General features: G+C 37.5%; 1 protein-coding gene and 1 long non-coding RNA gene across 6 annotated transcripts in view; one reads left to right on the top strand and one right to left on the bottom strand.

Moving 5' to 3' along the window:
- IL1RAPL1 (interleukin 1 receptor accessory protein like 1) overlaps nt 1-27,885 on the top strand; it is a 664,262-nt gene that overhangs the window by 628,585 nt on the left and 7,792 nt on the right. For all 4 annotated transcript variants that reach the window (XM_064407418.1, XM_064407415.1, XM_064407416.1 and 1 more), the window contains 3 exons: nt 8,767-8,899; nt 10,904-11,049; nt 22,536-22,679. In XM_064407418.1, coding sequence (XP_064263488.1) covers nt 8,767-8,899; nt 10,904-11,049; nt 22,536-22,679 — 423 coding nt within the window. The remainder of the gene's footprint in view (nt 1-8,766; nt 8,900-10,903; nt 11,050-22,535; nt 22,680-27,885) is intronic.
- On the bottom strand, nt 257-2,559 carry LOC135295192 (uncharacterized). Of its 2 annotated transcripts, none has more exons than XR_010357216.1 (4): nt 2,403-2,559; nt 2,178-2,301; nt 1,975-2,077; nt 257-1,070 (listed from the first exon to the last, which is right to left on the bottom strand). It is a non-coding gene; the product is annotated as an uncharacterized LOC135295192 (long non-coding RNA). The 2 variants fall into 2 exon arrangements; XR_010357215.1 differs by having other exon boundaries at nt 1,975-2,097; nt 2,403-2,557.

Below are 27,885 nucleotides of genomic sequence, written 5' to 3'. Positions count from 1 at the left end.
AGGAAGACAGTGTTTAATTACTTATTTGTAAGCTGGAGTCCCAGTTTCCTTAATAATAACACAGGTGTAGGTGACACTGCACATTACTTTCAAAGGCTCTAATTTTTTAATTTTTTTTTTTATATCTTCAATATATATCTGCAGCACTTTTTCAGAATACCTCCTCACCCAAATAATTCCCTGCAGCCTACTCAGCCCTCTCAGCGGTAGACTTGCTTATGAAGAAAGAGCAAAGAGAGGAAAAGAATAGTCAGGCTGACCAACGAAAAATAAACCCACTGTTTATTATTTACTATATATGCATGACTCCAAAGTCGAGAATTCAATGTGTGCATTAAAATTACCTAATGATGATACAAACACTGCAGTCCCTCTCTCCAAAGCAATTAAAGAACAGCTATTATATGACATTTCAGTAAAACATATTTTCTAATGCTGTTTCTTAAATTCTATGTCCAAAGATACCAACTGAATGAACAGTTAGAAGCTGAAAGAGCCACAAGGATTTGAATTTGTATTTAGCCGGAATTGATAAGGCTGTTCCTTAAGATTGTTGATATTTACATTTAAGTGTGATCTGACATTAAGTTGCTTACAAATTTTGGGAAAATAAGTATGTAATTTATCACTATCTAGAATCCAGAACATCACCTGCTATTCTTTGTACAGAACATATTGTGCAGTGCACCTGAGAGGGAGGCTGGGAGAAGGTACTGCTTGTGATGATTTATGGGCAGAGTTTTTTGACATGGACTAGCATCCACCAGAGGCCAAAGCAAACCCACTAAAGTTTGTTCAGAAAGAAGAGGAAACGGGATTTATAAAAAAAAAAACCTCCACAGCAAGACATTTGAACGCTCTTATCTGCTGGAACAACACTGCTCAGGTTAAAAAAAAAAAAATAAAAAGGCAATTGTAGCTACAGTTTTCACAAGCAAAATAAAGCAGAAAGGAGCTGTGCTACTGTGTGTTATTCAAGTAGTTCCTCAGCAAAACAAGTCTAGCAACAGCTGTGCTCTCACCACCACTGAAGTCCCTCTTTGAGCCTGCTGCTGCTTTACCTCTGGATTCTGTTTGGGATGGAGAAATATGTAGTGAGACCTGTAATGGCTTGAAACTGTCTTTCCTAACAGTAGAGAACTTATGGTAGCTTTGTAGTTTCTTGAGGCCCAGAGTCACTTACAGAACTGCAGGAGCTTATAGGTCCTATTGCATTTCTTACCACAAATATTCTTTACCAGAGGGACATACATTGATATTTTTGTTTCTTTTTTTTTTTTTTTTTTTTTTTAATCTCCAAAATATGAAACCTCTCGAGTAGCTTTTGTAGGAGTTTTCCAAGATATGACTCAGAGCAAGACTTCACAAACTGAAGATAAAAGGCCTTTCTGGAGGTCAGTGATTGCTGAGGGGCAGTGGCAGTCCTGGGTGTGGAACCTGGGGACTCACTCCAGGCACATGGAGAGACCTGACAGTCCCTTATGGAAGCCCTTTTGGACTCCTTTGTGCAATGGGAACGTTGGGCTGTCAGCACAAAAGTTGTTTTTTTACCATGTAACATCATTAAAATGAAAATACCACAACATCCTAATGAAAGGCAATGTGGTTTAAAGAGAATCCAGAAACAAAACACTGAACAATATTAAGCTGTGGATGGTATGAACAGATTTAAAGCTCCCAAGACACAAGTCTGTAAGTGCTAACAAACATGTGAAGTTTGACATTTAGAGCTACCTCTTTCTTTTTTCTTTTTTTTTTCAATTAGAGATATTTTGTTACCTAGGATATTTTCTTGTGACTTATGTCTAAAAACAGCTAAGTTTTTAAAAAACAAATTATCTTTAGATCTCACAGAGAGGGTAGAGTAAAAACATGCATTTATGAATGCATTTTCAAAAAAAATTTCTAGAGTAAAAGTTAAGTCAAGCTTGTAAAACAATTGCAGTGGCCTTCCTTTTATTTAGCAATACTTACTTTGTGCTTGTGATAGTTGTCTTCCATTCCAGTCTCTACTTCTGAAGAGGAAGGAGTGAAAAATACTTGCTGCACAGCTAATTTATCAGCCTGACATTACCATCTATCAAGAGGAGAGGCCCGCTGTTAGGAAAATCAAGATTATCGGTTCAGGGGTTTTGTTACCTCTTGTGAAATGAGGGCAAGTGTGACAATCTACACACCTGAGAGATGTTCTGGACATTTTGAGCCCCAAGTCACGTAGATCACTTCATTTTCTGCAGTCTGCTCTGGTGGTTGCTGTCTTCATTGACTCTCTCTCTGACGGTCCTGCTGCTATAGAGCCCACTATATTCAAAGCAGAAAGGTTTTGGGTTTGTTTTCCTTCACAAGCTATGAAGAAACCCACTACAAAATTTGTATACTCATAGGTTAATCTTAGATCTCACCATATATGTTTGAGTTCAGCACCTTACAAAGTGTTGCAGACTGCAGTGTCTCAGGGCTGATCAGCAGGAACCTGCAGACATCTCCTTCAGGGCTCCTGCTGCTGAGTTGTAATTCAGCAGATGGAAACCCTGGAAGGCAAAGGGCTTTTCATGTGGTAATAGGTAACTGTGAACAGGTGACTGACTTCAGCTCTATGGTGAACCAGGACTATCTGCTTAGGAAAAAAAAAAAAAACAACGAAGAAAAATCTAATGAACAAGAATTAGGGTTTTGGTTTTTTTTCTTTCTAATTAAAAAAAAAAACCCAAAACCCAGAAAAACCAAACAGAAATTGAAAGAAGGGATTTGTTTAGCCTCTCTCCTAAACAGTGGTATTTACAAATTCTGTAAAAGTTCAAAAACTACAGTCTCTGGTCTTGTTGAGAACCTTCTGCTGATGTTTTTTTATTGTGGAGGAATGTAGTGTGTACTCTAAATTTACACCATTGTGGCCTGAAGGACATATTAAAAATGTGATTTAGATTTCAATGCAATCAAAAATCCACTCTGCAGCACAGCAAAATATGGACAGGCCTATTAATGAAGAGATATAGCTGTGTAATCACATTCAGCACTTCATATGATGCTTGCATGATAACACTTAGTGAATTATTATGTCCAGCCTTCTCAAACTTACATATACTGAATTCAAAATAGATGGTATTTGCACATTGTATCTTCATAATGGTATGGAGGCAAGACCTGATGACTTGCCAAAAACATGAAAAAACTACTACTCAGTGATGAGATTAGAATTTTGGAATTCCCAGTTGTGTTTCAGAAAATAATATTTGGTTTTGCTTGGTTTTTTTTTGGTTGTGTGGTTGTTTGTTTAATTTTTCCTAACTCACTATGTGAAACATCAGCAGGACTTTTACATTATGTTAAGGGAGTACAAGATATCAAGATGCAAGAATGTGTATGGAAACTGGAGGGCAGATAGCAGAAGGTGGTGCTTTGTGCATGCAAGGAATGAATCCAGAGGAATCTCTGCAGTTCACCCTCTTCTAAGAGGATCCTTACAGATTAAGGGTAGATGATCATATGATCAAGTCACACAGCTGAAAACTATATGGTACCTTATATTTTTCTTTGTTTTTTGTTTTTTTTTTTTCTCAATCACATTTTCATGAAGGCTTTCAAACACTGTTGAATTGTTTTAGGACACAAAACTTCTCTAAAAATTAGAGCAGCTTCTACTTACCTGCCCACTGGCCTTGTCAGATGACATTGGAAAAACAAGTGGGTCATTGACTTGTTTCTGTCAGTGCTGATCTGTCACACCTAGGAAGTTACCAGCTTTCACAGCCCTCCACTTGGAAGACTTATATTTTGGCAGTATTTTTGCTCAAATGTGAATGGAAAGAATAGTATTCAATTCTTGTGTGTGAGATTTTGATTGCATCTGTCTTGACCTTTTATAATTTCATTTTGAGATGCTAACAATACAAATAAATTGCATACTTGTAAGTATGTAGGTATTGCCTAGGTATTTCCTGTACATAAGTTGTATAAATTGCTCACATTGCACAGTGAAAGAAAGTCCCACATTTCAGTGCACTTAACATTTTCAGACTTTTGGCCCTCAATATTACTAGATGTTGAACATGGCTCTCAAATACTTCCATAATAGGTATTTTAGAGATCTTCTAAAAAGAGGTTGCAGAGTATTTTTTATTATTACAGTTGCTGCCAACAAAAAATGGTTGCCCTTCACTGAAGAGTCTGTCAAATCAAAGGTGGGGAAGGTGCTCTTGTGCTCTATGGTAACTTGTACGAGGAGCACTGTGAGTGGAATCTCAACTGACCACACAAGATGGCATTTCAGCAACCACAAAGCATTCACTATTTTCTAATTACAGCCAGCACGCTCTTAGCAGACTGATGTTTTTAATGAGAAGCTATTCACTAGGAATTTCCTTTTTTTTTTTTTTTTTTTTTTTTTTTTTTTTTTTTTTACATAATGTTTGGAAGTTAGACAGTGCCCTCTTCTGGGCATAGGCTCCCCTAGCAGTAGTTTGCAAAGCGCCCCAAATGTTGACAATTCGTGAAAATGAACACAAAATCTGCATTGTTCTGCTCGAGATATCTGCTGGTTTCAAGGAAGAACACTTTGTTGTGGTGTCTTATTGCATTCTGCTCTACTTGGAAGCATACTGTGCAACAAAAACGGGTCTGAGTTTGGATGGCAAAGAGCTTTTTACTAATTAAATCTGAACCCAGCTGGCTTGAGCTGAGTGTGACTTCATCACAGGGAGCAGCAGGAGCACGTAGTGCTATGCATTTCAATTTTTACAAAAAACAAACAATACTGTAAAAGCATATTCATCAGAAAAAAAATGTGATGAAGAAAAATGCAGATGAATTTGCTTCTTATGTGTTCTCTTGGATGTCTTTGTTGCATTATTTCACGGTTTAAAAAGTTATAATTATACTGAGAAGTCATAAGTGTTGTTTTTCTCTTTATGTTTAAGTTGTTTTGATTTTTCTGTTTTCTGTGTTGAGGGGATGTCAATAAAAATAGCAACACTGTAAATTTCACTTAATAATTCCATTCTGATGCCTTTGGATTTTTCCAGAGTCTATTAAAAAATACAAAGCAAATAAAAAAAAAACCCAAAAGCCATAAACAAAACAAAACAAAACAAAACAAAAAACTGAACACAAACAAACAAAAAAACCGCCCAAACCCAAAACAAAGCAGTTTACCCAGGTTGTAATTTGAATTTACATCCTACAGCAAAGAGGACAGAAAGAGATTAATTTCCCTAGTAATTTAATTAAAAACATTTAGTAAATTTAAAACATGAAATTAAAATCCTTCAAAACCAGACTGTAAAACTGTAGTAATCCAGCATTTACAGAAAAATTTAGGCTGATGGCATAGAAAGCATTATATATCCTTTCATGAAACTTGTATGACTTTCAGATCTCTCCTCCAGTTTTTCTCAGTACAGAAAACACATGGAGAGAAACATTTGCCTAAGGTTAACTCTGAGGGATTTCTATTAATTGATTGACAGATTGTTTATACCTTAGCTTAAAGATGAAGCAAAGCAGCTCTTGTATTTATTATATGTTTCATGTTTTCTACAAATCTGCAGAATTTTAAAAGCAGATTGTCCATGCAGAGCAGCTGCCAGGTGCCACATTAGAGAGTGTCATTTTGCTCCCTTCAAAGCTGAACTTACAGGGAAAACACAGCCCCTCCTACAGCACCAGCCCCTCCTACAGCACTCACTCTCTCACTCTCATGATGGCAGCTCTGGAGTAGAGATCAAGATGTGCTCCCAAAATACTCTGTCCATTCCTAGTGTGGCCCTGCAGACAGGTTTTATTTACATGTGCCTGCAGCTGGAAGCCTCTTTGCTTCACCAAGGGAGCTCCGTGCCCTCTGCACAGAGCTGTGAGCATGGAGTAACAGAGCCCCTTATTAATGGTCACAGTTGGTCATTAGCTGGTCACTGAATCTTCCTTGATGGCCAGCTAATGAACATCCCACTGGCTGATTGTGAAGATTGGTCAAGATAGACAGTACAGGTAATTTATAGCTGAAGCCCCAGCATGCTAATGGCCTTCCCTGAGTAACTGCAATCAACACAGTACTACTGAGTGGCATTACATCCTTCCTAATTTATTTCTCACTTGCAGCTATTTCATGTTAAATGGAGGCTTCAGATTCTATACTTAAAGATGTGTTTGCGTGTTTTATTTTAGGGGAAAACTTCTTTAAGAATTTAATAAAGAAAACAACTTAATCTTAAAACTCTCTGGTTTTGATAAGTTTTGCCCTTATCAGAAGATGTTTATTTTTTAAAAAAACAAATCTATGCTCATAACATTCATCTAAAACAGGCTCAGAAGCCCAGCCAGAGCAAAAATCATCTCTCAGGGAAACCTGTTAGCTGCAGGAGCCTGGAGAGCTTTGATGGTTCAGCACCTGTGGTGTCTAATCTCTGTGAATCATGGATAAATTGGCCAGAAGTTACAGTCTCTCTAGCTGTGATCTTGCCAACTCTTAAAAGCTATAAAGTTTCAAGCAAGCCTTGTCTTGGTAGGAAAGCCCTGGAAAAAGCCCAAGAAGTGGCAGTGATGCATTAGGTAGCCCTCTGAGTCTGGTGGATAATGCCATTGGGGTTGTCCAATTATCACAGAAGCCTGATTTGACTTTACATGTGCAGGTACCTACTTCCATTTCAAGACTGCACAGATTCCACTGGCCAAGACATTCATAATCCTTTAAGGTTTTATATTTTCATTTTCACAAGTTCAAGCATCATGATTATGATGCAAAACCAAAACAAAAAAACAAACCCCAAAACCAAAACAAAACAACCCCACCCACCCCCCACCCTCCACTTGGTATATATCTGCAATGCAACTGCTATAAGAAACCAGGTTTGCATGGCAAGGAACCAAGAAATTGATCATGTTCCACTACAGGTTTTCATGGACTTGACCCACATTAAGTGATGTCCTCATGTCCATGTTATTCCCTTCAAATGGCTTCAAGATTGAAAAATCTTTCCCCCAGTGATTTCAAATTGCGCTTCCTGAGCCATGAAGAGATTGAGAAATTGCCTTTCCTGGGAGGTGTCCTGACCATCGCTCCCTGGGGTGTGAAAACAGGAGCTGTGCTTGTCTTTACAAAGAGAGGTTTTGCCCTGTCACTCAAGAGACTCATATTTGTCAACCTTGTCCTAGAATATATGAGATTATTGAACTCTCTCATTATTCAGAGATTCCATTTCATACTTTTTTATTATGAAGGAGACCTTTCTCTCCATCCTAGTTTCAAGAACTGGAATACTCCTGTCTCCATAGCAAGCGTTGCTTGCAAAAGTTATGGTAACAACCAAACCTTCCTGAAATGACAAAAAGAAAATGAGATCCTAAAGTTCCAAAACAGATTGTGAAAGTAGCCGAAATGGTATTTGCCTTGATGCTGCACATTTGGAACAAAAACATTTGATTCTCTGTCTTTCATGGCATGGATGTGAGAGTTCAAGCCAGTTATTTGTAAGACATTTATAAGACATTTATTGTCTTAGAAATGTTTATTTGTCATTTATAAGACATTTATTTAATAATTACTTCTTTTTACACAGCATCCTGCATTTGTTTTCATGCCAAAAAGTAAATATGAAATTCAAATATTAATGTTGTGTGTTTGAGAAGGACCAGGTCCTGACCCAAAACATTGTATTTTTGAGGAAATTAATTGAACCCAGATAGGCTTATGGCATCTTGGTACAGGTGAAGTAGTGCTAAAAATGCTTTTCTCTTATTTTCTGTCCAGGAGCTGTGATCAGTCAGCTTTAAAGTCCAAAAATTAAAAACTGAAAGTGTCAATAAAAGATGAACTTGGTCTCAGCAGTAACATAAACTCCAAGGAAACATTCTCTTCAGGGGGGAAAAGACCACTTCTTAAATCCCAACACTTCCTTAAGTTACTGTGTAATTATCCCCTAAAGGAATGCACGTGGCAGTTTAGGAGAGTTGGTGCATTGTTGATACAGATCTCTTTACTGCAGCGAATGGGAGATCTTCAGCTGTGTCTGTCCTCTTGCTTTATCCAGCCTTGCCAACACACAAAAATTGTGCAAGTTGCCATTTTGACCCCTGCATGTGCTCAAGATAAAGCCCAAAGTAAAGTGGTACAAACACAATGTAAGGTTCTGTATGAAAATAAACAAAGTGAAGGCTTATTAGTTTTATTAAATCCTCATTACAATGATTAAATGAGTAATGCTGTGCATATATATGAAATTTCTGCTCCTTGCTGCATGCTCTCTTAATGATTCTTCCCATTCTAATGGCTTATAATGTTCAGAATTAGTTCACATGAGCTTTTTTCAAGTGTCAATACTTCAAATTTTCCTGCTAAAATATAACAAGGAGCACACATCTTTCTACCAGCTATCTCTTGGGAATGGAACTCTAGAGGAATATACCAGCCTCTTTGCAGAAACCACTGCAAGGCTGAGTAACACAGATGTAATTGCACATCTATGTTACCCAGCTTTTATCTTTTTCAGAGAAAAAAAAAATTGTTAAGTTAGCTGCTTTTGAAAAGGCGTAATCTCTGGTATCCTTACCAAACAGAAAATGTATTGAAATAAAAAATACTGATTTCACACATAATTTAATTTCATTTTTATTATATTTATTTTCAGAAAATGAATTGTGTCAAGACAAGCAGATATTCTTGGAAACTTTCAAGAGCAGCTGGAAATTGAGGATCTCTCTGAATATTTTGGTTTTTAAAAAGCAGCTGATTTTATATTTTGAAATAAACATATGTTCTTACATTCTTTGCAACAGGTGGTTCTGCTAATCTAACCTGCAGAGCTTTCTTTGGATACAGTGGAGACGTCAGTCCTTTAATCTACTGGATGAAAGGGGAGAAGTTTATTGAAGATTTGGATGATAATCGAGTCTGGGAAAGTGACATTAGGTAAAATAAAAAGGTTTTTTCTTTTTTCTTTTTTTTTGTAGTTAATGTTATACTTTTTATCACAGACTAACTAAGGTGCATATTGGGTCTGATTTATTTTTTTTTTTTGCATCATCATCCATTTACTTTTTGACTCCACCAGTCGAGAACAGAAAAATGCCCTCCTCGGCCAAATCTGATGTTAGAGACTTGAAAAAGCAGAATAGCTACCCCAAAAGACCTGTGCTGACCAGCAGGAATTTACCTAGTGACTTTTTCAAAATGTGGCAATCTACAAAAACAATCACGAGGACACTTAGTAAGATAAAACAAAGAAAAATAAATATCTTCAGAAAATCAGCTCAAAAAAATATTCTCAAACATGAAAACTTAAATAAATGGTGAAGTTTGACTTCCCTTTTGGAATGTTTTGATTTCTTCATAAAAACCTGAGTTTCCTGGGATGTTATCTGGCTTATGAGAGCCAAGCATCCTGTTATGTGGGCTGCTTATATCTGCTGAAATACTTGTTTTGGAGAGGATCTGGCAATTCATGCCATATACTTCTACTGCTCCTAAAAGTGCTGCCTCATTTAGAAATTAAGGACAAATGTGGATTCTTATTGAGAATTACATGCTTGACATAGCATACTAAATCCTATCCAATATGAAATATCTGTTTGGATCTGAAGAGATTCCATTTTCATTTATAACTCTGTATGTGTGAATACCACTGTTTCTATGTATCACAGAAATTAAAGCTCAGAAATTCAGGCAGATCTTAATGTGCATGTCATGGTTTAACCTCTGCCAGCAAATAAGTTCCACACATCCACTCAGTCACTCCCTTGTTATTCCCCCTCAGGTGGGGAGAAGTATCAGAATAAAACTTGTGGGTTGAGATAAGAACAGTTTAACAATTGAGACAAAATAAAGGATTATAAAGGGATTATAATAACAGCAATAATACTGATTATAATAGTAAACATATATTATTAATAATAATTGTAATGAAAATGAGACATAGAGGAATAAAACCCAAGAAAAAGAAATTATGCACAATACAATCACAATTAGCAAAATCAAGTAGACAGCAGAGACTTTCAAGGTCATCATCCCCAGATATAGGCAAAAAGGAAGTCTGTTTAATCCCAGTGTACTTCAAGTTTATTCTACAAAAGTCAAGATCAATACACTAAATGGCATGTGACAATAGGACCAGATATATTTTGTGTTTAAAACTGTCCCAGATCCTTCAGCCAGTGACTTAGCTATTTGATGACTGACAAAAAAAGTGACAAGAAACTTGTTACAACTTTCTTGTTTTGTGGAGGGAGGAGCAGAAAAGCTCATTTTCACTTCTTTTGTCAGGCCTGGAATAATTTGTCATTTGCTTTCCTGAGTTTCTAAAACCTCTGATGGTCTTGTTAAGAGGGCAAGAAAGTAATGGGAAGACAGGTGGAGTCTTACACAGGAAGCCTTTTATTTATAATCTCTGTTAGCTAGCGGCACCTGGTGTACCAGTTCTTCATACTGCTTGATAAAACGTTATCAAATTTTATAATGCATTCCAGAAATCATCTCTCCTACCATGGCATGAACACATTGTTCCTGAGTGGCATGTCGAAGAGCCTCAGAAAAAGGACAAATACTGTGTTTGGCCCAGACTCCTGGTGTGAGTCTAAAATCCCAGAATAACTGTTCTCAGTTTTCTCTCTTCTACCATTCCAAGACTTCATGGATCAGAGTCTCCATCAAAGTGTGCAATTATATACTATCCATGAGCATGTCATTCTTCTTTAAAAAGACAATGAACTGCAGCTCTCATTAACATTTACAAAGCCCAACCTCCTCATTAGAAGTGAGGAAGAAAAGGCCATGATATAATTTAATTAAGATTGCATCAAACCATAACCAAATTTGACGCCAGAGAGTTGTGAGTTGTAAGTAGCACTGTTATGTCAGGATTATCTAAAGCTTTGCTGTGGCACAAGCAGAACAGCAGCAATTGTTGTTTTTTCTCAGGGTTCTCAAGGAACATCTTGGGGAACAGGAGGTTTCAATCTCACTGATTCTTGACTCAGTCGAAGAGGCAGACCTAGGAAATTATTCCTGCTACGTCGAGAATGGGAACGGACGCCGGCATGCCAGTATTCTTCTGCACAAAAGGGGTAAATATGCAGCTTTTCTCCATGAAAGGGTAAAGTGTAGGGGTGGTCAGTTTGTAGAGATTCCCTATGATGCAAGCATGAATTTTAGCTTCCTAAGAATTAATAGTCAATGGTTATTTTCCCCCAGGAATTTGTATGACTTGCAAAATTAAAGAGAAAGGATGTTGCTAATAATGGCTGTCGCTGGAAAAAATACAGTAACACCTTTTAACTAGATCTCTATAAAAAATGCTTTTAATAATTCATTAGCTTTAAAATTAATGAAGACTCAATAGAGAAAGAATAGTAGCAAACCACAGGTGATACAACTGTAATAATTTTCTGTAAGAAAAAGAAATCAAATTTTAGGAAAACCAAAACCAAAAGCCTTCCACTTCTCTCAGAAGTGTCACCTAAACCCCATGCCAGGGGGGTTCCTCATAGCCGGACCTGGACATTTTCCTTCCAACACTTTTGTTTAACATCAACACTTCTGAAGTGAATCATCATGGCAGAGGGTTCTGAGGACCTTCCTGTTTCTCCTCGCCACTCACATCCCATGACCCCAGCCTGCCTAATGGCCACAGCCATCTCCCACCAAGGTGATTACAGGGAGATGCAGAATCTCCTGCAAATCAAAGCTCCCAGACCGACTTTGTCCACTTTACCTCCCAGAGGGGGCTCCACATCCCTGGGATTGACACTCCCCACCCTCATGTTGACTTCAGGAAGCAAAGAATAAGCAGGAGCAGTGTCTGCATTTTTTTTAGATTGTTTGTAAAAGTGAGCAAACCAGGATCTTACTGTGGTGCTGAAGTACTTGTGGCATCTCAATTTATATCAAAGCAGTGATATCTTCTCTAAATTTAGTTTTGTAGCATGCAAAGTCTGTCTAAGCTTAGAAGGAAACCATAAATCAAGATAGTGTGACAAATTTATTTAAACATATTGTTGGGTACCTCAATTACTTGAATAGAACTTCATTTGTAGCCATTTTTCTAAACTCTTGTTGCTGCTTAAAAGATGCAAATGTAAATTACCAGATGTTCTGCTTAGCCTGGCATTTGTCATATTTTCTGGAATTTTTTGAGATGAGAAATTAACTTATTAAGCAGTTGAACTTCAACAATATACCAGTTAGTAAACCACTCTGGTTCAGAGAACCCAGAGTGGGAGCTTAACCCAAAAAAACCTCTGAAATCCAATAGCTTGCTCTAAATAATCAAATTACTTGATGGAATACTGAAAATAAAATTTTTTAAAGCTCAAATTACTTTCAAACCAATACTTATTTGACTGACACCTGTTAAGTCACATGCTGATGGTTAGTCCTTATTTTTTTCCCATACAAGCAGTAGCTCCAGGACTGAAAACATGTAAGTCTTCTCTGTTCTGTGACCACAAGATCTCTAATTTAACTTTGTGCATGCATGAATTTTGCAAGAATCTATTTTCCTTGCTCCCTTTCTTAGAGAACTCAGTAAGTCAAACATACCACAGTATGTGGTCTCATGATAACATACTTAAGAGGGAGTAATCTCAATATTTAATTGCCCTTATAAATAGTAAAAGGACAAAAGTAGCAGAAAAACTCTCAAAAATATTTTTTTCCTCTTTAAATAAGGCTGAATATTAAATAGATCTGGAAGCAAAATCTATTGTGCCCTCAAAAGACAAAAGGTACCAGATACAATCCTTCTACACATTTTGCATGTTGACAACTGTTTCAGTGAAATGATAAATTAAGCATGGCAGATAAAAATTTGAGCTAGTCTCTCAGGTCTCCTAGGAAGAGGAGTTTTGCACTGCTTGCTTAGTCTCCTGTATTGCTTAGTCTCCTTAGTCTCCTTGTCACCATGACAACCTTTCGGTTTAGGTTTCCTTGTTTAGATCCATATTTAGCCTCTGCTAGGAAGGAGTTAGCTGTTTGTTAATTTCTGATTATTTGGCTGACTTAGACCAATTGGGACCTAACAATTAGGTAAATTTGCTTCCTGAACACCAAGATATTTGCAGATGTAGTAGTTTTGGCTGGTTTTCTAGCTAGTGATCCTTTTTCCAGGAGTATGAGTACAAAAAATGATGAATCTGGAATGTTCACTGCATATCTGAAAAAGAAATTATAATCCTTCCTCAACTTCCTGTATGGAACATTATCACTAAGATCAGAAGGGACAGCAAAGCAGAAAACTCTGCTGCTGAACAAAGAGAGTTCCTGGGAAAAAGAGTATTTAGGGCTAAATGCTGCAGTGGGTATTCAGGTACAAAGTTTAAGCCTTTCTAACACCCTTGAAACTCTTGCTTCACTCAGGTCAGTAGAGTCTCTGTACACCTAAAAGTCCAGGAGGAGATTTTAGACATACCTACGCTTATACAGGCCCTGAAAGCTTAAGAAATCAATAGTCTAAATCACCACAAAAAGCCTGGATGCATCTTCCTTAATATTCCCACTGGTCAGCCCGACAGAGACACACCTTCACCTCAGAGAATCCCAGCCTCACAGCAGGCTCCATCAGAGGGTGGTCCTGGCCCAAAGCAGAGCCTGGCACGTTCACCAGGGAGAAGGGGCTTCTGCTCTTCCCCTGACACGGCATGGAATGGGAAGCCAGAGCCTCTCTTTTCCTGGCATGATCTGATTTCAGGAGGGGAGCAGAGCACAGTGCCCCTGGATTCCACCACCACTCGTGCAGGAAAAGTGAACCAAATTTCAGCATCCAGCACTAGGAAAAGCTGGGGGCCCTGGTTCCTCCCTCTAGTGCAAACACCAGTGCTCTGTATCTTGCGAGCCCAGCTCTCATTTTCTCCTGAACTTCTACTCTTTGACACTGGTGGAGAAATCCTATGATCTATGTTTTTCTGCTGCCAGCTAACCATTTTTAGAGTCCGAAATTTCCTCAAATGCTGTACATAGGGAGCATTTAACTCAAAGCTAAAGGCGATAGAGTATTTTAACCATGACAATGACAATGCTGTTTCCTTTTCTCATTCATTGCAACAAAATTTGTAAAAAAAAAGATAGGAAAAAGAGAGCAACCAGAACCCAAAAGATTTAACTTTCATCCCTTCCTCCACCTTTTGACCAAATCCCTGTCACCCTTACAATAATCAAGTTATTTTCTCTTTTGTGTGGGAAAAAAGAAAATCCACTTGTCATAATCTAAGGCTGATTTTGTTACTTACGGGTGATAGGTACCATTGATCATCCAGAGCAGTTACAGGTTAATCCTCAGCCAGGTAGGGGAACCTTCTAGAAATTAATTTTGAGAGTGGTACTGACAGCAGCTAAGCAGATTTATTAATGAAAGACCACAGATTATGCAGATGATATAACACCTGGATCACAGATTACAATTCCCTTTTTTTCCTAAGTTTTTTAATTAAAGAAGACAAACCTGTAGTCTGTCAATGTAGTAGATAAAAATTCAATGCATAAGGAAAAAGAATACTTTTCTGCAATGTTAGGTATTGACAAGTATGAGTTTCATGCAGGATCAAAGTCTTCATAATCTTATTTTATCATAGACTGTGTTGTAAATTCAGGTTATTATCTAATTATGTGATCTGTTTTTGGAAGTCGTCTCTGTATGTCTGCAAGTAGAACTCAACAGCAAAAATAATCTCAAAGTCTATCTTGGTATTATTCTTTAAGTGGTATGAATATTATTTTAAAAACTTAATAATATTACTAGTATTTTTCCTGGGACAGACACCAGAACTAAGGTAACATGCTTTCATGCATTTTTTCAAAGTATCTACTTCCCTTTCTTCCCATTGTCATCTACACAGTATTATCATCTAGTTTCCTACCCTTAGCCTCTTTTATGGTTTCAGTTTGTTTTTCTCTGTCATAGGTGTTCTCAGTGGGCATATATGAATCTTGTTGACTGTAAGTTAATGAGGGCTAGTTAAAACAAGTTTGGGGTTTTTTCCCTGTAAGAAAAAAAATATTTTCACTGAAACAAGTGGTTTAGAGAAAGAGTATGTTTAAAATTGCCCATGAAAATACATGTTTGAAAAATATGCAAGGTAATATTTCCTAGATGGAATGCATCTTGATGAAAACTACCTTATTTTAAACTCATAATTTCTTAATACATAAACATTATATTAATATTTCCTGTACAATGTAATAGAACATTCTGAATTATAAGTAATTACAAATTATCTTCATATGATTATTAATAATAATAGAATGGCTGACAAGCATCTTAAATTGCAGCGCCATTCACATAATAGTGTAAATCTGGTTTATTACTTTCAGTCTTGAATGTGTTATATGCAATTTCAGTCAGTTGGACACAATTTCACACAGTGGTAGTGATGAGTGACAATTAAGACTTAAAAGAGAAAAGAAACTAGTTCTTTTCTAACCTCTGCAAGGAAACCCCAGGTGTTATCTCTCCTTTCACCAAAAAGCTTCACAATGTTTCTGAAATTTCTGAAAGGAAACTCATCATATGAAATATGAGAACAATGAGTTATATTTCAGCTTCTGATAGCTGGACCTGAGTACTTGTTCACTCCAATGAATCTCTGAGTCTCAGTGGAAGCTAAACTGTTGAAGAACTCCAATCCACTTGGTCAGTTCCAACCTTACACGCGTCTATCTTCCACTGTATAAGGCATTCCATTGTTATTCTGCACTGCAGGAAGGGCTTTTCCAAGACCCTCATCAGGTTTTAGAATTGGAATCAAAATTGGATTGGATTTGATGGAAATTGATTTTTCATTCACCCATTGCCATTGAAGAAGCCTTCAAGTTGTCACTGTGCTCGGCAGTGCAAATGTCCATTCTCCCAAGAGGTTCATGACACAGGGCCAAAGGTCAAATATCACCTCCCTTCTTGTCCCAAACCTAACTAAACGTGACTGTCCTTTCACACTCAACCTCATCTAAAATCAGTGAAGGAACAGAATACTAAAGACCTCTGCCTGAAAGAAACTCTTCATAAGACCACTCTTTTAATTAGTCAGGTTTTTCTCATCCTCTAGAAAATTGGTCTAAGATAAGTCCAGTAAAAAAGTTTGTGAGATTACTCAGCATGTGCCTAAATCTAACTTTCTTCTCACAATTCTTTGTGCTGAAAATGTGTCAAACAAGTTGATTGGTTTAAGAGATTACTTTTTAAAAAACTTTTATACCACTTTTATCATAGTACTTCCTTTTATATAATGTCTAAGTGCAAGTCTAACCTTGATTGGCAAGGATGAAAATATTTTAAAATAAAATGTCACAAATTGTTCCCATAATCCATGCATGGCTAAATTAGTCTTTAATGCTATCCTCAGAAAAAGAAAAAAAAAAAAAGCAAACAGTATGCTTTATGATCTTACATCCTTGGAACTCAGTACTCAATTTTTTGCCCACTTTTTAGCACCCCTCAGTGCCTCTTACATTAATTTCTTTCAGAAATTCTAAATGAAGGAATATTGTGGGTTGGTCTGATTTCTGTAGTACAATTAACAAATAGAAGTGTCTTGGTTTAGGGTAAACTTGGGAGAAAATTTTCAAAGGGGTTCTTTTAGAAAGCAAATTTAAGCTTCCCCTCCCTCAACTGGTTTGGGAAAAGATTTCTTTGAAGAAAAGTGGAAAAAATTGTTTATTCAACAGGCAAAATATTCACTAGCACAGAAAATTAGCAATATTAAACAATAAAACTTCTTGTCACTTGGAAGAGATGACAAACTCAGAAAGTCCCCGTTGTGGGCTGCAGCTGGGCTCTCAGGCTCTTCTCAGTCCCTCCTGCACTGGAAATGCCGTGGCCCAGGCCCTGGTGGCCACAGGTGAGAGCTCCTGGAGGTCTTCTGGGTTATTAGTTTAGAGCAGGTTTGGACAATTCCAAGAAAAAGAAAAATCATAGTCTAGGGTAGTTCTCTGCCTTAGCTAGTTAAAAACTAACTAAAAGCAAAGGAGAGCTCTGTCCTGCCGTCTGTCCATGTGGCAGAAAACACAGTCCACTTGTGGGGCAGCAATTGCAGCTTCTGGTAACAAACTCTGCACTTCTCTCCCTTCCTTTGCTCTTGGAACCAGTCTTAAATGTCCAACACTTATTTTTGGGCTAAACAAACGAATGGGGATACAAGCACCATAAAGAACAAGAAGCTCTCCTAATGAGGAAGATTTCAGGCCATACACAAGTCTGTAATTTGGGGAAGATAACCAATTACTGCAGTTCCACACCATGACACTTTTTCTCTTCAATCTATATGATAAACTGCCTTTAAAATGCATTGTTATATATTTAAATGTAGTAAGCCTCAGTAAAATTGCAGCATCTATATTTTCCCAACCTTATCCTCTTTTGAGCTAACATACTGTTGGATATAGTCAGGGTAATTACTCTGCTACTGGGAACAGGTATCCTGCACTTCTCAGCAGAAATAAAAATGCCATCAATAAGAATATACATCTATTATAATAATGTACTATCTCTCTTCTAATAACACCAGAAATCCAACAGCACCAAGGCTCAGATATGTTTTCTGCCATACATATGAATAGATTACAAGATCCCTGTGCTGCATTTGTACACATACATGCTTATTCCAAACATGAGTAGTAGTTCTTTTCCATAAGGGAATCAGGGATATATATTATTTTTTGCTATAAAAAATAAAGAAAGAAAACCAGGCCCCAATAGTTCTAATAAATAAAATTAAATTACTGCACTGAAAACCACAACTAAATTCAGCCAGCTTCCGTCAGTTCTGCAGACATCCACAGGCATGGGTGGCCCATGCTGGCAGAAAACATATACTTTGTGCTAAGAAATGATCTCATAATCAAGCTAATGAGTAGCCCAAATCTGCTTCTCCTGCTATCACAAGTACTATTGTCCTACAGAATCAATCAGTAATTATTCCTAACAGTATCCATATAGGATATCCATATAGGATTTTCACATATATCCATCTAGGTACCTTTAGCACATGCAGATTTTGTTTTGCAATTTGCAACAAGCAAACAAAAGCCCTAAAAAATAGATAATAGATTTTATACATACATGTATAGGATATGTGTCTGCTGTATAAAGCTGTGGTTTCATATACTTTGGGAAAGTAACTTGTTTTACATCTATGCCATAACACATACTGTACTAAGCGGGGGGGGGGGGGGGGGGGGGGGGGGGAAGAGAAAACAAAAAAAAGAGGAAAAAATGCAAAATTCTTCATTTTAAAACTGAGTATGGGTTTCTTTGTTGCTGGCTTGAACTCTGCCTGCTGTTTATGGCTGATCTCTGAAATGAGACTCAGACAAGTGTTCCTGTGTTAGGCAGCTTTCGTCTTCCTTTAGAGGAAACACACTCGTTCATAACCAAACCTGCATGTTATAACACTTCAGCCCCTGCTCCCCTTCCAAATTATATTTATTATCTTTATAGTTCCTTTAATAATTGAAGTCTGTGAAAATATACCTAAACAAACTGAGAACTGTGTCTAACCAAACCCTATCTCTTTGTGAGTTAAATTATCCAAGGCAAGCAGAGAATGGAAATCATTTTAGCCCACAAAGTTGCAAAGATTTATTTATGTGCTAACCTGAAGCTCTGTGAATAGTCCTGTTGACTTCAGAGGGATTACTTATAGTCCATGAAGTTGAGCAATCTGCGTAAGTGATTGCAAAATTGAAACCTTAGATAGACTGTAATTGGATTTTGAAAAAGGCTCAGAAACTGAATACACGGCTATAAATCACATGCGCTCAAAGTGTTATAAATCACAATAAAAAAAAAGAATGTTTGAAATATAATTCTTTTTCTTAGCTGTTCAGCTCTATGAGGGCTAATTAGTGAATAAAATTAATTTTCAATTTTTACAGATCATTAAATGTAAAGCTCCTGAAGCATGTCATATAAGTCAAAAGACATGAATCTTTGACAGAACACTTTTATTTACTTTCTTTTTACAACTTCAGTTATGATAAATGAATTACCTGTATGACACAGTGAAAGGAAGTTTATCAAATATTAGATCCAGATGAAGAGCAAATATATAACCTACAAATGTGTCCAATAATTAGGAAAGAAACAGTATAAAATAAGTGTATTTATTACAAGTCATATATGCTTGATATATGGAGAGGACATGTGCTATGTTTTAATTAGCTGTCTCTTTCACTGAGTTGCTTGGCCAAAGCCTCCTGATAAGGAAAAAAATTGTAGCCATTGGTCAAAATGCTTGTAACAAATCTTGTTTTAAATTGAAGCTATTTATTCAGAAACCAATCTACTACTGCTGAAGCAATCAATGTGTTTTCCTTGGAGTAGAACTACTCCTGAGCTACTGGAAGACTTTGTTAATTGCCTGTAACTAAATGATTGCTGTGCTTCTGGATGTAACTCTCTGGCACTTGCTCGTTTGTTGTGTTTAACAGAATGCCTGTCGCCCTAAGGGTTGGCCGAGTAATTTTCCTTTACTTTTTTCTACATTCAGCCTCAGCTCCTTAAGGAGGGCCAGGTCTGTAATTTGAGCAACACAACACTGGGGCTAACTAGATTTTAAAAGGTTTGCACTTCTCATATCTTGCTTCTGATGTGGAATTGTGATGAAATTGAATCTTTTTAGTATGTAGCTTCTAAAGGAAACTTGAAATTTCAGCAGGAAAAACAAATCACACTTCAAAATTAGTGTAATGCCTGCTGCAGCAGCTGTGCTCAAATCATGCTGTAAAAGGCAGAATACAGCAGCAGCAAAAAAGGTTATTGTGAAGGTAGCCATGAGCTGCAACCTTGCTGCTGCTCTTTAACAGTCACTGCATCATTGTTGAAACTGCTGGCAGACACATCACCAACAGCCTTGGCACCCGCTGAGCATTTTTCAGGAGAAAGCTCTGCTAGGGAGGAGCCAGAGCACCTTCCTCAGTTCATGTTGGGAAAACCGAGGCACAGAAATATGAAATGGCTTCAGTCACTTGAGGGGCCAACAGCAGAGGCAGGACTGAGCCTTCTGCTTCTTCCACCTTCAGTTCAGCTCAACACTGAGTAACACTGTTCCTAAAACCCCTGAGACATCTCAGAGCCATCCAGTGGCCTTTCAGGGCACAGTTCAGCATCCTGCAGAAAGACAAACCCAAGGCCTGAAAACAATCAAACTGGTGTGACACTGAGCCCAGGCCAATCCCCCTGCCTTCCACAGTGCTGCATGGATGTGGCTGTTCCATTTCCAGAACTTCACATTTCCTGCTCTTCCAGTTTCCAGAACTTTGGGGCCAGCTCAGGCACCTCATGGGCTGGGTGTAAGGATGCAGCAATCTGCTGGGCTAATCACTGCCCCTCTCTGAGAAACTGCACCCAAAACACAGAGTGAACATGTGCTGATAGATGCTGTCCAGCACAGAGGAAAGTACAAGGTGGCTCTTTTAGATCAATAGACCACAAAACTTTGCAAACAAATCTGTTTAAGAAGCACTTTATCTCTGTACCATCACGATGGCAAAGCACCAACACATGAAAAGGTAATTGCTAATATGTTTCAGGCTGACTAGAGAATTCTGTTGTTTGCTTTGATGGCCTAATTAAGGACACTTTCATGTGCTTTCATATAGATTTTACTGAAGCAAATATAAAGGCATAATCTTACTTTATGAGGAAACATATAACTAAGAGGGACTCTGATGGCAAAAGTGATGCAGTGTATTAGTCAGATTTCATGCACGATGACAGAAAACAGATGAATACCTGCAGTTATTTCTTTTCATTTAGTATAAAAATCATTCATTGAGAAAAAACTTCTGTTCTCCCGTTGTAAAGTTTTTCTTTGCCTTTAGTGAGTCATAACAGCAGGCACATAAATAGAGTATTTTGCACCTAGCAACACGAAATATTAAAGCCTTTCTTCTAGTTACCATTGAACAGCTGCATCACCTGTATTACAGAATGATAAACAGGGTATAGTAAGCCAGTGCAGAGTAATTTCCATTTCCATTTATATTCTAAAATACTGCATTACTTGTCTATGCAAACCATATTTTATCAAATGTTTTTAATAACATTTCCCTCTCTGGACCAGAAAAGTATTGGGAGTTTGAAATAACCATGCCAGTCTTAAAAATATCTAACACAAAAGATTTTCCAGCACAGTTTTGGAAAGAATGACATGGAATATAAATGCCTTTTTATTTTATTTTATTACACTTTTAGTGTATTCTAGAGAGCAATGAAATCTTCTTACATTTGCCTCATAATAATAAAAAAAAGGTGTATGATTCTGAGTAGATGCTGTCAAATAAATGCAATTTTCAATTTTTCCTCTAACCTTTTATTTCTCTAATTGAATTGTACTGTGCTGGATTATTAAATCTGCACAACTACACACAAAAAAGGCTACTCCAGGTCTGCACTACTTCACTCAGACAGAAGCTGCCCATCTGAAGAGGACACTGCGAAAATAACGCTTGTTCCCGCACAGATCTTTTATGAAGCAAACTCTGTATCTTAGATTTCCAAGATCTGGTGTTCCTCAAAACTGAGTGTTTTGGAAAAGCATGGAAGGTCTTCAGATTTGCCATCTACTGATTTCAAATTACAAAATTGTTAGCAATTCTCTTCCTACCCCCATTTTCTGACACTACCAGTTTTCAGTCAATGAGCAAATGACAAGTAACTAAGTTCTGTGAGCTTCCTTCAACTGGGGGAGGCAAAAGTCCATGGTGGCATATTTCTTTTGGCCTGAAAAGTGGCTGCACTGCTGGTGCTGGGCACTTGTGGTGGCCACAACTGACCACTCCCTGTCCTCAGGAACGGAGCTCCATGGTGATGATCCCAACCCATCCTGTGAGCAAATACAGCAGAGACACCAGGGAGTCTGAATGGGAATGTAACAACAGATAAACAGGACTGTTTGCTAGGTCTACACATTAGCTAAGCCCAGCGGGGGAAAAGTGAGAGTAAAATGCAGACCTCTTGGAAAATGTTAAAAATATTAGCATAACTGAGATGTGAGGTCGTATGGTTCCTTGGATAATGTGTCTTCACATCTCTCAAGTGTTTTGTGAGGTTTTAAAATTGTTTTTATTTTGGAAAAAATAATAAAATCCTTAATCTTGTCCAGTTTGCCCACATGCTCTTTGTATATGGAATAAGGGAAGAGCTGATTTTGCATTATAGTCCTCAAGAAGGAAACATTCGCCTTTGCTTTCACTCTAAGTCAAATGGCAACATTTATCTAGGTGAAGCAAACTGATCTATCTACAGAAAGAAAAAAGGAAGAGAGTTACAAAATACATCTATGTATGCATTCATAGACAAACACACACACACACATATCCCCAGCAAAACTGATTTTTTAAATGAGTAATTCATATGGTGTATCAGAGGGAAAAAATAGCTTATTGAAGAATAAAAAACCCATCAGTTAGGTATTCATTCAAGGGCTTTATAATGAAATAAATACATAAATAACCTATCATTCATTATTTTATTTTAATGTTTAACAGAAATGCAAGGTCTGCTGCTAATCTTTCTGTGCTTTGGAATGTGGTTGTTACTGCATTTTGTAATTCTTTGCAGAGCTGATGTACACAGTTGAGCTTGCTGGTGGGCTTGGTGCTATTCTGCTGCTGCTTGTTTGTTTAGTGACTATCTACAAGTGTTACAAGATAGAGATTATGCTCTTCTACAGAAATCATTTTGGAGCTGAAGAACTAGATGGAGGTAAGGCAGATTCTTAGCACATTTCCTACTTTCTAAGAATATCTGTCTTTTATTCCTCTCCACCAAGCCCCAAATTTCATTTCAGTTCAAGATCTGTTAACAACTGCAATTTTAGGTGCTGACTTGAATATACATTCTTCATACAGCACATAAGCACAGTCACTGCTGAGCTGATGTGTGTGCTGCTCTCTGGAGCTCCAGAGGACACCCGTGTCTTTTAGATTTTTATTCCCAACACTGAATGTAAATTGCCAACATCTGTGCATTAAGGATTTTCACTTCCTGTCAGTACTGAAAGCCAGCTTTACTTCTCTGTGATCAAGGGGGTATTTTCCCTAATTGTATTCAACAAATAGGTAGAGGTTGAAGTGTATCTCAATTTACTGCTTGTTTAAACTGATCAGTTTCAATAAACTGTACTGAGTGTTTGGGAATGTACTAGTAGTTCATTTGCTTGAGTTCTTTTACTTAATCACTGAGCAGGCTGCAAATGGTCATTCAAGTTGTTCTGTGATTCAAAGACATACAGCCTAAATAAAAGTAATCCACAGTATATGCACTAGCTCTGTCAAACATATGCATGAATTTTCATCTTAACCTTTTTATGGACTGAAGGAAAAGGTCGTCTTTGTCTCTAGCCTTACTAATCAAAATTGTTGTTGAAGAGCAAACTGGGTTGAGCTGCAGGCTTTGATTAATTAGATTTGGTTTCTTGGGTCAGAGTTCCTGATGTTTTGGGCTACCACTTTGGATGTTTTAGGCTATGTCTTTGGTGATAGAACCTTTTTTTCTACAGAAATACTAATAAAAGTTTTTTTTACAGGTCAAGATAATAACCTGTAGTCAGAAGCCAGTGTGATATATTAAAATACATTTGGACTGATAAACAAGTGATGACTAAATCTGTCACTGATAAGGAAAAGAGTAGTTGCGGAATTAAAGGTTCTTATGTAAGACTTCCATAATAAAATCACTAGGGAATGACCCATTTCTACTTCCCATCTAAAAATGCACAAGGATTCAAAATAGAAAATGCTCAGAACAACAAGCCAAAGAACATCAGAACATTTTGTAACCTTCTACGGGGTTTACAAAGAGGCGCCTTAATGTAGCAGCTCAGTGAGGAAAAAAGTCAGGTTATTCTATTTATTTTACCGAGAAGGAAACTGAGGCCCAGAGGGACTGTGAGTCATGGAGGATTTTGACAGACACCTTTTTTTACAGAAGCTGAGATCCTCTGCTATCGACAAAGCAGCTGCCAGTTTAAAAGTGTATGTTTACATTCATAAATTATGTGAATTTAGTAACAGTCATATTAGAATATGCAGAAACAGACACTTAAAATAATAACTGTTTAGATAGATGTAATTTAATTTTTTCTCTCTTTGTATCAGTAATTCTTGCTTTTTTAGTTGTCATTTATCATTTTCCCAAATAATCCCAATTCATTTGAGGACTTACTCTGCCAGGTGTTATACTCTTGTCTCTCTCTCGTCCCATCCCAAACATTGGTCACTTGGGAACAGCAATACTTGAATCATGAATTTTAAACATCAAAAAAGTTACCTCTAAAGGATACTGTTCTGTGATTTAAAAGGAGGAAACCAATATTCATTTTATTCTTCTGAGCAAAGGTCATTGTTAAAGAAGGTCAAGCATGGATTTTCCTTAGAAGATCAGGGTAAACACTGATAGCTTGGGTGCTTAACCACAGTAATATAAAAAGAAAAATGCTACTTACAAATTCCTAATGAAAACATGTAGCTTCTACCATGTTCAGTATGCTGGCAACAAAGATAAAACCCATTGTGCTAATGAAGTGACTGCAGCTGCATATTTCACTCTGTCTCTTTCACTTACACTTGTGCAAAAGAAGGAAGATGGAGAGAAAATATTCCACAGAAGCCCAGAACGTGGCTTGTGCGGTAATAAATTGCAGTTATACACCGAGATCCCTTCCTTTGGCTTAGTTTGTTACTGACAGACACAAAATGCTGAACTCTAAAATCCCATTCTAACCACATCTCCTGCAGTGCAGCAGCAGAGCGCCCACGTTCTATTCATAATTTACACCATGTTCTGTCATACTTCAGGACAGCATGAAGATAAGCAAACATCAAAATATCACAGCCTTTTTTTTATGTGCACTGTATTGTACCCAGAGAGGATTTGAAACACTTTAAAGGTGAGGTCCAATTAAAATTTTCAGTTGAAAATCTCTTTTAAAATTCAATGCTTCATTTCTTCCCTGATCAGAGAACAAGCCCTTTAGGATGTCAAATCTCATCACAATTCCTTTTTCCTTTCCAAGCCTTAGACGCATCAGTTTTTCTGAGGCTAACTAACATGCGCATTTCTGTGGGAGGCATGAGTAAATTGTGAGAAGTATTTGAAAACAAAGTATTTAACCTTTACAGCTAATGCAACTCAATTTATTACTTTCTGTAGGGATACTGCAGATTAAAGAAGTGGTCGCAGCTGTCGATTCCTCATTTCTCTAACTAACACTATTGAATTTCCCAGTGTTTTTTCTCAGCCTAAGGACAAGACTCTCCTTCTGTTTTTCTCTTTCCTGCAGACACTGCAGCTCAGTCCTGGGAATGGGAATTGAAGCCCCCTTTTATGTTTTCATGGTTGACTCCCTGCCTTTCTTGCTAATTTAGAATACAGTAATATTGCTGCTTCTCCTCTCACTCCATGCCTGTGTTTTCCAGCTGTGTGGGAGCTGGCTCCACAGCAGGGGATGGGGTGATAGACACCACAATGTGTCCTTCAGTGCAGAGGAGCACAGGGTGCTCCTGTCCAGTCAGGGACCTCACTGTGAATGTCTGACAGCTCCCCCAGTCACTGGACCACAAGGGCAAGAGAAACACTCTGACCCTTGGCAAAGCAGAAGCTTTTTTACCTGCAGGTGTTTGGCATGACCTTGCATCTCTGAGCCATAACTCACCACTACCGGTTTGGTGGCCAGAACCTCCCAAATCTGTTTAAGAGGAAAAACCCAGTTCAAGATTTTTCCACACACACAGTAAAGATGATAGCTTGAAGTATAATATAAACAAAGAAATGTCCTGACTCTTCTGAAAACAACAACATTTTCAGAAATAGATACTTCACTGGGAACTTCTAAGGGCTAATCTTTGTCAAATGTCAGGTAACCTTTTTAGCTTTGCAGCTTTAAACTTAAAAGCTGATTTTAAAAAGCCTTCTCTATAAAGCACACTTTAAGGACTAAAATTGTATTAGTGAAAGCCACTTTTAGAAGTGATGATTTCTTCTGTTTTGTTGTACATTGAGCTCTAACAAAAGAGATTTTATACCATGTTCATTCTCTGTGTTGCTTTTTAGCAGTGGTTTTTCATGTATTTTTACTTTCCAAGGACTTTCTCTTGCTGCTGTTTCCAGTTCTTAAATTACTTTATGAAAATAAGTATTGTACTTTAACTGAGAGAGTGAAAATATAAATAGCCATTTACAAGTACCTGCAATCAACACATGCCCTGACTTCTTTCTAGCTTGCACTCTGTGACCTTAAAAGCTAATTGTATCAGAAGAGATATAGTTACTATATAGAAATCTGTTTTTTATCTAAATATAAACTGACTTCCAGGCACCCTAAAGTCAGTGGAAATTTTCCCATTATTTTACCTGGGACAGCTTTCTCCTTTTACTTTTCCTGCTCATCAAACTGTGCAAGGAGCAGTCCCCAGGCATGACAGCCACATCAGCCACAGTGAGGGTGGAGAGGAGACTCACTTCTCTCACGGGTGCAGTTATGATCCTACCTCAGAGTGCATAGGAGGCTCAAAGTGACCAAGACATCTGGTTTTGACTTTTTTTGTTTGCCATTTGACGATCTCAGAAGATTCAGTGCATATGTGAATGACTGCATGCCAGTTTTAATTTACGTTATGGATAAATCCAGAAGTCTTTTTGTGACAGGCTAAAAACCATTGGACATGGTCAGATAGGAAAACATACTCAAAACATGTGTTTGTGGTTTAGAGTCTAGTTTCAGAGGCAAGACCATGTAGTACAACTAATAGTAGAAATAATTTGCAGGGATCTGCTGCTACCATTAACTGGGTAGTTTTTCAACATTTTAAATTGGTGGAAGTTTTTTATCAAGGAATTAATAAGCAAAGGTGAATACAATCTTAAAAAAAAACCCAAACAAAACAACTGTTTCTTTTAACTCTTCATCTTTATATTATTTGTTTACATCTGAAATGCTATTCAAACAATAAAAACTCAGTTTATGTCTCCACTGAATATGGGAGTACATTCTACGTTCTGTAAATTAAATGTCCTAATTCAAAGGAAAATTTATTCTTTCTCTCTTCCTGTTTCACAGCATCTGAAGTGCATGTGTAATTTATGTTATATACATATATCTTTAAAAATTAAATATTACCAAGATCATCTTTGGATCTCAAAGTAATTGTTAAAGGTTAAAAAGTTCAGAAGTAAAATAGAAAAAAAGGAGACTCCCATACACTAGGAGGCTGGCAAAAACAAGTACTAATTGAAGACAAAACCTGACTAAATACATTATAAAGAGATAAGTCAACCTTTAGGCTCAAGAAAATAATAAGACTGTAGGCACCTGATAGCTAGAAAGAGAGAGTTTTGTTTAAGAGCTGAAGTGATGACATTCACAATGACCCTTGGTGCCTTTAGATTCCATCATGTGTTTCTAAAATATTGGTCAGGAGCTCATTGTGGTGTCCTCAGTCTTCTTCTCAGCTCTCTTTGCCATGGAAACCTTGCTAAATTGAAGGAAGCCACGGCCTCTGTGCAGCTCTGCTACAGGGAAGGCACTGGGCTCAGGCCTGGGGAGTTTCTGGAAGAGGGAAAGAGCCTGCTTGTTTGTTTGTTTGTTTGTTTTCTACCACATTGCTGAAATAAAGAAATAAAGCAAAGTGCTCGTAATAAGATTAAAATGTGACACTGCTGATCTCTCTCAGTTCCGGAAATCTTGTTTGGATTTGGTACATGACATCTATAATGTTTCTTGCCTGGGCTGTTTCCCTTTCATGAGAGATGAATTTCTGCTTCTTGCTGAGGGAAAGCAAATCAATGCTCAGATTAAGAGATTGATGAAACTGGTTCTTCCTTGTAGTTCCTGTTGCACCTGGGAGTCCTTATGTAATCATGATTTTGTCCTTGCTATTATTTAGCTGCAAAAGACTAGTAGGGTTCATGG

The sequence above is a fragment of the Passer domesticus genome, chromosome 2, assembly GCF_036417665.1.
Source record: "Passer domesticus isolate bPasDom1 chromosome 2, bPasDom1.hap1, whole genome shotgun sequence".
Classification (NCBI taxonomy): Eukaryota; Metazoa; Chordata; class Aves; order Passeriformes; family Passeridae; genus Passer; species Passer domesticus.
Note: the sequence above shows the minus strand (reverse complement) of the source record. Positions and strands in the feature narration are given on the sequence as shown.